The 15268-nt window shown below is 37.1% G+C and overlaps 1 protein-coding gene across 3 annotated transcripts in view; it reads right to left on the reverse strand.

The window, feature by feature from the left end:
• POLQ (DNA polymerase theta) overlaps positions 1-15268 on the reverse strand; it is a 158364-nt gene that overhangs the window by 47168 nt on the left and 95928 nt on the right. For all 3 annotated transcript variants that reach the window (XM_046001419.1, XM_046001420.1, XM_046001421.1), the window contains 4 exons: positions 12419-12659; positions 9563-9756; positions 5399-5536; positions 4001-4175 (listed from right to left, as the gene is read on the reverse strand). In XM_046001419.1, the coding sequence (XP_045857375.1) occupies positions 4001-4175; positions 5399-5536; positions 9563-9756; positions 12419-12659 (748 nt within the window). The remainder of the gene's footprint in view (positions 1-4000; positions 4176-5398; positions 5537-9562; positions 9757-12418; positions 12660-15268) is intronic.

A 15268-nucleotide genomic window follows, 5' to 3' on the forward strand; every position in this document is an offset into this window, starting at 1 on the left:
TTGGGGTAAATACCCAGCAGTGCAATTGCAGGGTCATAGGGAAGCTCTATTCTTAATTTCTTGAGGAATCTCCACACTGTTCTCCAAAGTGGCTGCACTGACTTGCATTCCCACCAACAGTGGAAGAGGGTTCCCTTTTCTCCACAACCTCTCCAACACACGTTGATTCCTGTCTTGCTAATTTTGGCCATTCTAACTGGTGTCAGGTGGTATCTCAATGTAGTTTTAATTTGAATCTCCCTGATGGCTAGTGATGATGAACATTTTTTCATGTGTCTGATAGCCATTTGTATGTTTTCATTGGAGAAGTGTCTGTTCATATCTTCTGCCCATTTTTTGATATGATTATCTGTTTTGTGTGTGTTGAGTTTGAGTTCTTTATAGATCCTGGATATCAACCTTTTGTCTGTACTGTCATTTGCAAATATCTTCTCCCATTCTGTGGGTTGCCTCTTTGTTTTGTTGACTGTTTCCTTTGCTGTGCAGAGCTTTTGATCTTGATGAAGTCCCAAACGTTCATTTTCACTTTTGTTTCCTTGGCCTTTGGAGACATATCTTGAAAAAAGTTGCTGTGGCTGATATCGAAGAGGTTACTGCCTATGTTCTCCTCTAGGATTCTGATAGATTCCTGTCTCACGTTGAGGTCTTTTATCCATTTCGAGTTTATCTTTGTGTACGGTGTAAGAGAATGGTTGAGTTTCATTCTTCTACATATCGCTGTCCAGTTTTCCCAACACCATTTATTGAAGAGACTGTCTTTTTTTCATAGTATATTTTTTCCCATTTTGTCGAAGATTATTTCACCATAGAGTTGAGGGTCCATATCTGGGCTCTCCACTCTGTTCCACTGGTCAATGTGTCTGTTTTTATGCCAGTACCACGCTGTCTTGGTGATCATAGCTTTGTAGTAAAGCTTGAAATTGGGTAATGTGATGCCGCCAGTTTTGTTTTTGTTTTTCAACATTTCCTTAGCAATTCGGGGTCTCTTCTGATTCCATACAAATTTTAGGATTATTTGCTCCAGCTCTTTGAAAAATACCGGTGGAATTTTGATCGGAATGGCATTAAAAGTATAGATTGCTCTAGGCAGTATAGACATTTTAACAATGTTTATTCTTCCAATCCAAGAGCATGGAATGGTCTTCCATCTTTTTGTGTCTTCTTCAATTTCTTTCATGAGTGTTCTGTAGTTCCTTGAGTACATGTCCTTTACCTCTTTGGTTAGGTTTCTTCCCAGGTATCTTATGGTTCTTGGTGCTATAGTAAATGGAATCGATTCTCTAATTTCCCTTTCTGTATTTTCGTTGCTTGTGTATAAGAAAGCCACTGATTTCTGTACATTGACTTTGTATCCTGCCACGTTACTGAATTGCTGTATGAGTTCTAGTAGTTTGGGGGTGGAGTCTTTGGGATTTTCCTTATAAAGAATCATGTCATCTGCGAAGAGAGAGAGTTTGACTTCTTCCTTGCCAAGTTGGATACCTTTTATTTCTCTTTGTTGTCTGATTGCCATTGCTAGGACTTCTAATACTATGTTGAACAAGAGTGGTGAGAGTGGGCATCCTTGTCGTGTTCCTGATCTCAACGGGAAGGCTGCAAGCTTAGAAAAAGCTATATGTTTTAAACCTTATAGCCTTTATTTCTCCCCAAATATTTTACTGTTTTTGTTATTTATTAGTTGAATTTTTCTGAAACACATAAGCATTATTCAAAGAGTCTGGGTAATTGATTTTGTTACTGCAGTTTTACAACACATATATAGCAACACAAAATCTTCTGTTTTATGATATGCTTTTCATTTTAACGGCTCTCTACCAGCTAGTATATATAATTTCATCTTCTTTTGATGAGTCAGACATTTTAGGCAACTCACATATTCTTTTTCTGAACAAACCCCTGATATATGTCTTTGTTATTTAGCTTTTAAGAAAAATTAGTGCTGGGGCACCTGGGTGGCTCAGTGGGTTAAGCCTCTGCCTTAAGCTCAGGTCATGATCTCAGGGTCCTGGGGTCGAGCCCCACAGCCTGCTTCCCCTGCTCTCTCTGCCAGTCTCTCTGCCTGTGATCTCTCTCTCTCTGTCAAATAAATAAAAATAAAATCTTTAAAAAAAAAAGAAAAGAAAAATTAGTGCTCAATGAATGGTAGGTATTAATATACCTATTACCATTAAATGCCCTCCCCAATGTTATAAAACTAGCCAACAGCAGAAGGCATTCAAGTCTCTTGCTGACTCAGCACACTGTCTTGTTTTCTATAATAATATTTAATATTCAGGTCTGTTTTTTGAATTAATGAGACTAACACTAGCAGACAAACAAAATGGCAAAAATAAATTATAAAATATGAATGTAGCATCATGGAGATGAATTCTAATAATGAAATGGCTTTGCTTTGCGTAGGTAAGCTTGTATTTCCAAAATATTCTTTAAATGTAGGCATTGTATGGTGAAAACCAATCAGAAAAAAAGGAATTGATTACTTTCTTTCTACTTTATAAGCAACAGATAAATGCAACACCTTTAGAAACTCTGGGCTTCACAGACCTGTACCCCTGGGGCTAATAATACATTATATGTTAATAAAAAAATTAAAAATTATTTTTTTCCATTTTATTTTTTCAGCGTAACAGTATTCATTCTTTTTGCACAACACCCAGTGCTCCATGCAAAACGTGCCCTCCCCATTACCCACCACCTGTTCCCCCAACCTCCCACCCCTGACCCTTCAAAACCCTCAGGTTGTTTTTCAGAGTCCATAGTCTCTTATGGTTCACCTCCCCTTCCGAATTTTTTTTTTTTAATAAACATATAATGTATTTTTATCCCCAGGGGTACAGGTCTGTGAATCGCCAGGTTTACACACTTCACAGCACTCACGATAGCACTTACCCTCCCCAATGTCCATAGCCCCCTCCCCCTCTCCCAATCCCACCTCCCCCCAGCAACCCCCAGTTTGTTTTGTGAGATTAAGAGTCATTTATGGTTTGTCTCCCTCCAAAAAAAAAGGAACTCTGGGCTGGTTTTGCTTTTTCACCAAGGATTTATTTTACAGAAGTTTACATCATTAGCATATATCTCAAAATGAAATTTAAACACCAACAGGGCAAGAAATGGCTATGGTGATCTAAGAGTTTAGCTAAATATGGAAGAAAGAAAAGAATTTGTTTAGAACAGGGAATAAACAGCACAGAAAGAAGCAACTCCTCCTGGTGCTTCCTTCTGTAATAATAGCAACAGCTGGTAAGGAGCCTGCACAAAGTGCTCTGCTCTATTCTAAACACTTGAAATGTATTAGCCTATTTAATCCTCAGCATGCCCTGGTGAAGTGAGACTATTATTGCTGTGTTTAACAAAGGAGGACACTCAGGCACAAAACTACCTTGAATAAAGAATCAAATCTTATAAAAGTCAGATATCAAAGCCCACATTCTATACCCCCAAACTGTCTCTCCAATGAGAATTAATGCTGTCTTTTCTTCTAATGCACATTGCATTTGGCAGATACTTAGTTTTGTACTGCCTAGCACAAGAATGCTTTCTTCCTTACTAGGTTAGGTTACTCATACTTATCCCAAGAGTGCTATGAGATACCCAAAAGACTCTACAGCTCTTTTCTGGTTAAGTAAAATAAGACACTCATCTATTACACTGATGCCCTCCAGCATTACCTAGATACATCAGAGAGACTCGGGAGGTTCAGGAGAGGGCTTGGACTGAAATTAGAGGACTGACTCAAATAAATATTAATCTGAAGGACAGTCTCAGACATTCTAGTTACTCTATATAGTAGTTGAAAGCTGGAACTCTATCTTACTAAATCTCATCTCTACAAATAGTATCCATCTATATTCTGGGTATAGTACGTGTTTCATAAATGTTTATGGAACTTCACAAAGTACAATGATCAACACTTGAATTCCTTGGTCACCAAAGCAAATATTGTATAAGAAAAGTTTTCTTTCAAAATCAAATATTATCCATATTTAAGATTTCTCATTACCTGTAGCAGTGTGTGACTGTGATACAGGATAGATTCTTTCCATTCCAAGAAAAGGATTTAGACGTTTTTCCCGCTGCAGAGGAAAGACCACTTTGGTAATTGCATTTGTGATTCTTCTCCACTCTAATATCAAGCCTGGTAAAGGATGTAATTCCTTTAATTTATTTAAAACATCCTGCCAAAGAAATATAATGAAGTAAGATTAGATTCCTGTCCAAATTCCATAGCAAACTAGATTCTTAGGTAAATAATATAATCTCAAAACTAAATTTATTAACTCCTATACCTGCAACTCAAAATTACTGTTTGGGTTTTTGCATCACCATAGTGATAAAACTATAGTAACTATAGATGGTGAAATGCAAACATGTTAATGCCAAATAATATCAACTTAGATGTACCTTTAAAAAAAAAAATCAATGTCAACTTAGCAAGGTACTGTAATTGCCCAGTCTCACACCACCCAAGAATCTGTATCATGTCTTTCCTTTGCCTATATTTTCCTCCTCTATTCTCATGTGATTGGAAGTTTCTCATTTTTTTCCTTTTGCCCTAATACTTTGATCATTTCCATATCAAGGAAGTCAGAAGACATTCATCTTTAAAACTAAACTTCCTCTGCTACAGAGTTTGGGTAAACTCTGAAGAAACAGAACTTGTGAGGTTAGAGGGGTAGATAAAACAAAAAGTTCTGTTAGAGAATGAAACTGTGGAAACCTCCCTAGGGCAGGTAGGTCATAGTTAATGACAGTAGGGTCAAAATGGCAACTTGGACTGCTCTTTCCTTGACTGTTATGGTGATACTTTCTACTCTTGTTATTTCTGAAAATCATTCAGTAAAACTGTAACAATAAGCACTTCTCTCTTCTCTCCTAAGCATACAGTTTCCATGGATTGTAATTTACACTTTCACTTTGAAATTAGTAGATTAGATTCTTAAACTCATGTTAACTTTTGCCCTATAACTAAAAAATATATAAATTTTGCCCTATAATTGAAAAAAAATGTTATTTGTAATGGCTTTTTTTTTCTTTTTAAATTCTTTCACATATTTGTTCATGTTCCTATACTATTCAAATTATATTATACTTGAAGTCCAAGAATAGCAGATGTCAATAACTAAATAATGTCTACAGGTCTCAGTTCGTACACCATTGTACCACTTTAATGATAGGAAGGACACAACTGCTAAATCATATTTTGGTCCAGATTTTCCATGATGGAATGTCTCTGCAGTTTTTGCAGGGAGCCAAAACACAAACTAATTTGTTTTTATCTGGATACATCGAAATGATGAGCTATGCTGGGTCTTGACTTCATCATCATTCTAAAAGTAAATCAAAATGCTAAATGCTAAAAGTAAATCAAATTCTGCCCTGCAACTGTCCCAATGAGCACCTTACTAGTGCTGAACTGTTTTCCCAACTTTAGCTTGCGCCCATTGTCATTCCCCCTTCTGGTAGAACCCAGAGTTTTCTTGCTGCTTTGGTTTTTTATTTCTCCATTTGGTGGCAACTTCAATTCCAAAAATAAAACCTGTAAGAAATTAATGCTTCTTTAGTCAAGAATCAAATCACAATCATTATCATTCACAAAACATTTTTAAAAGTCATTTGAGAAAATCCATACAATTCAACACAGGTTGGGAGAACGTTTTATAAATTACCACATTTAATAAATAATGACAATGAAAATTTGTATGTCAAGTAGGCAATCTATAACCTAATTTAGGCACTATAAGATTAATATCGATTAGAGGCCTTTAAACAGTAAAGAACACAGAAATGTATACACTGTGTCCCCCCATATGGAGGGAACCAAGACCAAGCCTCTGGGGACAGATGCCTGAAGACCCAACCAAGGATTAGGGTTAGGGCCTAGGGGTATGGCAGACCTGCTCTTTGGGTTCTGGGGTGAGCTACTGAGGTGTGTGGGGGGACTCTGAGTTGAGGGCAGGGCTCAGGCTGTTTTATTTATCACTGAACAAGTGATGAATAAGCTATTGATCTCGAGACTTTAGGTTTCTCTGAAGACTGTGAACTCTCCCAAATACTCTTTGATGTGGTGACTAATCAACATGGTTGCTTAGTCATTTAAGCCTCAGTGAGGGCCAACATGGGAGACTTTGTTGCTATTATATGATCACAAAAATCAGAGAACACTGAGGTAGAAAGGGCTTGAAAAAGCCATCTGCTTCCACCACAGTAAGGCTAGACCCTATGAAACCCTGGACACAAAAAGTCAGGGAAAGGTGGCCCACCCAATATAGAGATCAATAATGATAGCTAGGGGACTAATAAGTGTCTACTGAAGAAACTAAGCCTACACAGGACATCTGGGATCCAGGTACTGGAGCAGAAGGAATATTCCATGTATACCTAAAATCACTAGCTCAATTTACAGGGTTTAAAACTCAGGCAATTCAGAATACTATCTACTACTTCCACTCATTCATTCGTATACCTTAAGGGGGTTTTAGTGAACCTTGGATTATTTTCCCACTTAGTAATCCTAAAAATTAAGAACATTTGCATTATATAAGAATATTTATTGGCCACAAGTTGGACAAAGGATAGAAGAAAGATAGGCCTGTGTTATCTGTATCTATTATATTATATATATTATATTATATTATATTATATTATATTATATTATATTATATATATTATATTCTCTAGAATAACAGTCATGATATAAACAAAGATATGGTTCTAATTTTAAGTAGCAGGAATAACTGGAGTCTTAGGTATGAAAGATACTGAGGCTTGCTATTGATGTTAGTAACTACTTTTCCCAAAAATTGTGTTATATGGGGCTGCATGTGTAGGGATCAGAGTTGTCATATATAACAAATAAAATTACAAGATGCTTATAAATTTTGAACTGCATGGGACACACCTATACATTAAAATATTATTCATTATTTATCTGAAATTCAAATTTAGCTGAATGTCCTATATTTTATCAGGCATCTCTAGTACAGATATCAAAGAGTATATAAATGTCAGGAGAGGAAAAAGAATCAAATAATTGAATAGGAAAATGAAACACTATTTTAAAAGTAATAAGATTGTTGATTTAACAATCCCAGGAAGAGAGACCTACTATTATTAGGACAACTCAAAGATCTCACCTTAATATTTATAAGCTCTTTATCTTAGATTTCTGTTTTTGGTGAAACCTTCAGAATTAATTGTGAAAACTTCATATAAATTACCACTCTAGGTCTCAATGAATACATCTGTGAAATGAGGGGGTTGAACTGGATGAGGGTAAGAGGCACTAATATTTATTGAGCACTTACTATGTGTTAGCCATCATGCTAGGAGCTTTAATATGTGTCATCTCATGTCATATGTACAATAATTCTGTGACATTTCTGAGAAGTTTACACAAGTTGGAGAAACTTGCCTCAAGTTACATGGCAATAATGTAGAAAAAATAAGAATTAGAACCCATAGTCCTCTAACTCAAATGTCATTTTTCTTTTTCTTTAATTCATGCTTCCATCTAGACCAGGGATCAGCAAACTTTTCCCCAAAAGGGCCAGATAACAGATATTTTCAGCTTTGCACGTTTTACTGTCTGTCATAACTTCTTAGCTTTGCCACTACAGACCAAAAAGAGCCATAGACAGTAAGTAAGTGAACAAGTGTGGTTATGCTCCAATGAATTTTATTTACAAAAACAGGTGGCGGAACAAATCTGACCCACAAGCTGTAGTCTGCCGATCCCCACTCTAGGCCAGTGCCATCCAAAAAAACTTTTTGCAATAATGAAATTGTTCTATATTTGCACTCTCCATTATGGTAGCCACTTACCACATGTGGTTATTGAACATTTAAAATGTGGCTAACATAACTAAGGAACTGAACTGACACATTTAAATTAATTTTAATTAAGTTAATTTTATTTAATTTTTTAAAGATTTTATTTATTTTATTAGAGAGAGACAGAGAGAGCACAAGCATGGGGAGCAGCAGAGTCAGAGGGAGAAACAGACACCCTGCCAAGCAAGGGAGCCTGATGTGGGGCTCATCCCAGGACCCTGGTATCATGACCTGAATCAAAGACCGAGGCTTAACTGACTGCATTACCAGGTGTCCCAATTAATTTAAATTTAAATAGCTGTAAGTGGCTAGTGGCTCCGGTACTGGACCGCGCAGCTCGAGATGATTAGAACTATCCTACCCAGTTCAAAGATTCCCCTTAAAATTACCAAGGATTAACTACTCAATATGTGAAACTGTTAGATTACCTTAAATATAACTTCCATTTTAAAATGAAGGCCTAAGAACAAGCCATTAACATCAAAGGCCTTTTATTCTGGCCCAGAGTTTGGTCTAGGCCTATGGCCTTAGTCTCTGGATCACAAGGGGATGGATTCCTGCCTTTGTCCTAAGCCTACTTGTGCTGAAATCCAGAGATCCTTTGTTTTTCTTAAGGTTGCTATGTAATTTTATGTGCAGTCAGTTGGGTATTGGTTGGGGAGCTCCAAGCTAAAGAACTCAAAAGAAAAAATTAAACAAAACAAACAAAAAAACAGCACTACTGAATTCCATACACATGTACCCTGTGATTTGGAAAAACAAAATTCCTCATTTTTTAAAAACATATAACACTGTGGCTTTAAAAAAAGGGCATTTTTTAATGAGTCTATATAACATTTACTGAACATTTACTATGAGATGGGCATGATTCTAAGTGTTTTACATTCATCATTTATTCCTCACAACAATTCTATTAGGTATTCCTATCATAACCCAGTTTACTGATATGGAAATTGAGATACAAAGAGTTGATGTATTGTTCCAGGTTACAGGGTTAATAAGTAGAGGAGATGAGATTCAAACCCAGGAAGTCTGGCTTGAAAGTTTATGGTCTTCACAACATGCTACATTACTGAATTGCATATACAAGACACCTGAACTTCAATGCTATCAAGTATAAGCACCCACCCTATATTTGTAACCCTTCCACAACAACCCAACCATCCTTTGTGGACTGTGGTGGGGAAGGGAAAGAATAGAACTGTAACCTCTGAAAATAAAAATAAGAATAAAGTGTGTCCAAATTTATGTTATGTTTATAAAAATCTTATTTAGGTTTTAAAAAGCAAACAATCCCCCAAATTCCTTTTTCAGTAACCACTGAGAAAAATACCTAATTTTATTGTCCAAAAAGGGATTTTAGGGTATGGAAGGGGTGAGAGTTCATGAAATTACTAACTTTATGGAGAAACAACTACACTGTTATATAACAATGATTATGGATCATTTGTTCAACAAATATTTACTGAGTACCTCCTTTGTTCTAGGCAAATCTCATGGAGCATACATTCTAGGAGACTTCTTTACTAATTTCTTATCTCGTAAACACAGATATAATTTATAAATTAGAAGCTAGAATATTCTATCTCCAAAGCACTCTGATAACTAAAATTTTTTTGAACTGTGCTCTTTGGTGTCTTCGGTGTTTAGGCACACACATTTAGGAAATACACACACACACACACAAATAATTTTTAACCAATTTTAAAATTCCCCATTCCTGTTATACAACCTCAGCGATGTCATCTGAACTGGTGAAGGAAAAACTGTGTCCAGCTAATTGATAGGCCTGAGTCTCGATTGCATCCAGCTTGGCTTGCATTACGTGTTTCTGACTTTCACATTCTGCAGTACTAAAGCCAATTCCATTTAGTTCTAGCAAAGCCAAGCAGTACTGAGAGGGCATTTCCACTTTACAAAAAATATCTGGAAGAAAAAAAGAAAACTAAAAATTTAATTCACCAGTAAAGTGACTAGATCGACATCATCACCTAAACACACATGGAATTTTTCTAGGCAAATTCAGAGATGCTACTCAAGTTATTCTTCATGATCCAGTCTCATGAGCAGCACTCTCAGGCCAACAAGGAAAGGCATAAAAGTATTTCCTACTTTTCTACTTCAGCACTAGACTACTACCCTTGGCTATATGGAGAGCAGAAAAACCCAATCTTGTGATAGTCTGGACTACAAGAGACTGCATTTCTCCCAAGATAATGTTTCTACTTCTATTCTTGGTAAGAGCATGAGAACCAAACTTATTTGCTAAACTGACTACAATGAGTTAACATTCTGAAATTATTTCCAATATTCCTGGTCCCATGGTATGCATGCTTGCACAAAGAACTAAAAATTGAGGCTTTTTATTTCCCAATGCTCTGCCTACTTGTGATCTCTGTCTGTCAAATAAATAAATAAAATCTTAAAAAAAAAAGAGAGAGAGATAAGAAAAGAAAAAGATGAAGAGTCTAGAGATCCTTCAAGGACATCCTGAAATAATCATTTTCAAAAAAATTTGACAGTTGTTTACATTCTCTCTGAAAACTTTATCTCAATGTGCTTCAATTCTATGAACTCTATGAATAAGAAAGACTCTGCATTGTACAAGAATGCATTTAATAACTCCTGGTCACTCACTTTTGAAAATTTACATTAAAAAAAGAGCTTTCAAGGCACACTGAAATTGTAAAAGTTAAAAATAACAAATCTAGAGTGTTTCTTATACTTTTCTGGAAAGGAAAACCATAATTTCCTTTTCCTATAGATGAAAAATTGTCTTTAAGAGTGGAAAAGTTCCCTCCCAAAGATATTGAAAGCTTTTAATTTTGTTAATGGGCAACAAATGTCCATAAAAAGTTACAGACTCATCCATATCACCAGTGCAAGGGCCTGCTTAGCCAGAACAAGCCATTTTGTTGTTTATGCAGTAAACTTAGATTGACCCTGCCCCCGCAGAGGAACTTACTTAGAAACAAGTCTGGGAAACCAGTAAATATGACTGACCAGCCCCGGTAACAGAGCCCATATACCAGCATGTGTCAGGTCAGGGGGGAGGTAACAGAGCCCAGAATACAAGGATGAGTCAAGCCAGGTGGAGACATCCAATCAGGAAAGCACCTCCCTAACCACCCAAGAATGTGGGCCCTTCCTTTTGGGCACCAATTCTGACCAGAGTGATAGGCTAATTCAAATAGCTACTATAGGGTGAAATGTAATTCAGTTGGCCACCTGTGTGTGGCCAGGCTCAACCACATGGCCTTTGCTCTATAAAAGTTAGCCTGTGAGGCTGGGAGGGGTTGCCTCTGGCTGGTCAGTTTGATTCTCGATGCTTGGCACGAAATAAAGCTTTGCTTGACCTTCGCTTTGTATCAGTCTCACTCCTTTGACCATGGACACAACAACCAGCACCAAATGTTAGATTCTAAGGGCAGACAAAGCTGACTGAGGGAAAAAGAGCTGTGTTCATTCGGCCTTATCACCCATGAATATAGAAGCAATCCTGTGGCCTATATACCATATACTCCAACTCCTTGGCCTGCCTACATTAGAGAAGGGGAGTTTGAAATATTTCAGTGCATGCTCAAGAGCTGCTAATTAACATCACTTAAGCAAGTCTCCTATGAACAAACAAGTCAGTTTGATCTTTATATTATTCTATCCCGGTGATGCTGGGGAGAACATTACTATCAGCATGGAGAGCTTACACTAGTAGTAAAAAATCATCATCACCATCATCATCATCTAACACAGTAATGAGCATCCAATCTGGCAAACACTGAGTTAAGTTCTCTCTCATTTAATATTTATAATATTATAAGAAATAGATTTAAAGAGTGTCAGTAGCTTGCCCAAGGCCTCTCACTAATAAGTAATACAGCCCAGATTTAACCTGGTCTGCGAAAATTCATCAATCTGTTATTTCTAATATTTATTAATCAGGCAATAAAATCACAGTTTAAATCTTCTCACAATGAAGTCAACTTTGTTCCACTTCATCATTTCTACCATAAGCATACAATATGCTCTCTGAAGTCAAGGTACTCACTCTGGGCCAAGAGACTGCACAATAAGCCCATGCTATTTATCATGACATAAAAATTCACATGAATATTCTTTGTGAGAGAAATAATGATTTATAGTTCTAAAAAGAAAATACATCACTTTTTAGATTCCATAACAGATTAGGTTTTAAGTGTGAATAAAAATCGTTGGATAAAGTTCAAATATAAAATTAGCAATAAATGATAAAATGCCACGAATTCTCTTCATTACAGTAGAGTCTGAGGTCTGCAAACTAGTGCCAAACCAGGGCCAGATGCCCGTTTATATAAATAAAGTTTTATCGGAACAGTTATTTTCATATTGCCTATGGCTGCTTTTGTGCTATTATGGCAGAGTTGAATATTTATGATTAAGACTGCCTGGGCCTCTATAGAAAGTTTGTTGACCCTGTCCTAGAAAACCCAAAAATAGAGTTTGCGTTAGAAGTGTGATAAAAAGTGATAAAGACCCGTGATCAAAAGTGGCTAAACACAGAACTGTCACCACTCTGTAACAGCATGAAAATGCTGGCAAAGGTTGTTTTTACCTTGAAGGTTTTCCTTCTTCAACAAAGAATTGAGTTGATTCATAGCATTGAAGGTGAGAATGGACTCTACAGATGCTCTGTATCTGCCAGAATGCTCCGTGTTGACATTCAGCCCCAGACTCTGAATTCCTTGTCCAGTCTCTATCTGTTCCAGGAGGGGAAGCTCATGAGGAATAAAACTGGAAACTAGGCTGTGAAGAGTTGGCTCCTTAGAATCTGGATCTAGTAACCAGCACGCCACCTAAATGGGTTCAAAGACATTTGTACACACTTAAGTTAAAAGGGGAAAATGCTCATTTCTAATCTCACTCCTTTTCACTTAATACTAATTCAGTGGTCTTCCCAGGAGAGGAGAACGAAAGTATAACTGTAAATTGTACAGGGACTCATTTTTGGTATGAGTGAGAGCAGTTTTCAAAAAAAGAAAACTTACAACTTTTCCACTACAGCACTCCTGCTGATCTGGTTCTGAAATAGCCTTGAAATCCAAGTGCCTCTCAGATAATTAAAACCATATTTCTGAAAATATAGATGAAATCTTCTCCACGAAGGCTGATTTTGGTTAAGCTACTATAATAAAGATGGGCCTATATAAGTTTTAGGTTTTTAAAAGTTCTTTCAACATCATAAGAAGTGATACCATTAAAACTTTATACGCAAAATTTTAGAAAGTCTCTAGGCTTTGCCCTCAGGATGAGGGCCTGCCAACAGGGCCATCCAACAAAACATTTGACTGCTAATTTTAACTTCCCTGCCAGATTAGAAGATCTGTAGTTTTGTGCGCACGCACGTGACTTTTATTTCCTTTTCTTAAAAATTTAAATTCAGTTCATTAACATATACTATATTATTAGTTTCAGAGGTAGAGTTCATCAGTAGAGTAGAGTGATTCATCAGTCTTATATAATACCAGTGCTCATTACACCACATGACCTCCTTAATATCCATCACTCAGTTACCCCCTTCCCCACTCCCCAGCCACCCCCAGTTATTTCCTATGATTAAGAGTCTCTTATGGTGTATCTCCTGTAGTTTCTAACACTAGGTGATCTAGCAGATCAAAACTCAATTAGAATAAGGAAACTTAAGCCCTAATTGTAATTCTGGCAATTACATGATTCAATTACTTCTTCTGTACTTTAAGAATGTAGTTTGATAGGGAAGAGTGATATTGTGAATTGTAATAAGAAATATAAATTTGGCCTTTGTCCCCATTTCTATCACAGAACTTCTAAAACCTTGGAAATTTCCTAAACTGTGAGATAAATGCATCTTTTGTCATGTTAATGAGGTGACTTGAGAAATGCCCCTAGGTTACCTAAGGATGGGAGTTGGCTACCAGAGGAACCAATCCTGTGATTGAAGGGTTGGAACTTTCAGCCTGGCCAGTGACCTGCTAGGAGGTGCCTGGATGTTGAATTATACCTATGACCAATGATTTAATCAATTGTGCCTATGTAATGAAGGTTCCATAAAATCCCAAAATGACAAGGTTTGGAGAGCTTTGAGGTTGAACACAGAGGTGCTGGCAAGAGTAGTATGCTTAGACTGAGCATGGAAGCTCCCCTCCATCCGATTAATTGAATCTGAAAGGGGAGGAGGTCACAAGAACCTCCCATTTATAGTCAGTCAGAAATAGAAGTAGGAACCTGGACTTAGAACTTGCATCTGACATCCTTGCCAGATGTCCTTGGAGGGAGGGGGAGCCTGGGAATGTCTAGTCTATAGTCAGTTGGTCAGAAGCACAAGTGTTAACTTGGGCTTGCAGCTAGCCTCAAAATAGTGGCACTGACCCTTAACCTGTGGAATCTGATGCTATCACCTGGGAGGTAATGTCAGAATTGAACTGAATTGTAGGAAACCCAGCTAGTGTTTCCAGCATGTCTTGATGATATGGGAGAAACCCTACAAACACATCAGAATTGGTCTCAGAACAATTTTACTTGGTGTCAGAGAAGTGGGTCTTACTAGAAGGGCCTGGCTCACAGAAACATATGGTTTATAAAGAGAAAGGATAAAAGGATGGGGGATGATGATGCTTTGATCCCTGGATGGCTACCTAGTGACCCATGTATGAAACCGTAGCTACACTACAGCTACTAAGGGTAAAATTTACTAATGCAATTTAGAAATGGCAGACCTAACTCCTGAGGAATTGGCTCACTGGATATATAAGTACATGAAAAATAGTAAGCACACTAAGCATACAATCTCTTGGTTACTGTTATCTATGATAGCTAAATAAAAGTAAAGGAAAGTGATAGGTCTGGGACTTAATGGTGAACAAAACTCAAACCTGAGTTGGTCTGAGCCTCAAGTCAACTGTGCAGGGGCAACATGAAACAACCCTAAGACCTCTGGTCACCAGTAAGGTAAGCAATGTGGGAGCAAAATACCTAGAAACTATCAAAACCAGGAGATATAGTATGATAGAATTGTTTCATTTTATGGATCAGTATCATCAACTCTGCATCAGTAATGCAGAGATCCACTAAAATGGATTATGAGAGTAATTTAGGAGTGTTTGGTTTGGGATGCTGCAGAATGGAAGAGCAGAGGTTTGATGTAGGACCCAGAGCTTACTATGGTACAATCAAAGTTGAGTGTATGTGATCCAGACACATGGGAGTTTATTCCTATGGGAACAGCTAGTCTGATGTATTGGATAAAAACCATTATAAAGTCCATTTACACTGAAAGGGGGACTGTTCCTCTTCTCTTATAAATGCCAACTGGAACACCCCAGATAAAGCAGTTGATATTCTTCATATGCTTCACATGCTTCAAAGCAGTCCCATATAGGACTGCTTTATAACTGAGATATTTACCTGCTGAAATCTAACCATTACT

The sequence above is a fragment of the Meles meles genome, chromosome 4, assembly GCF_922984935.1.
Source record: "Meles meles chromosome 4, mMelMel3.1 paternal haplotype, whole genome shotgun sequence".
Taxonomy (NCBI): Eukaryota; Metazoa; Chordata; class Mammalia; order Carnivora; family Mustelidae; genus Meles; species Meles meles.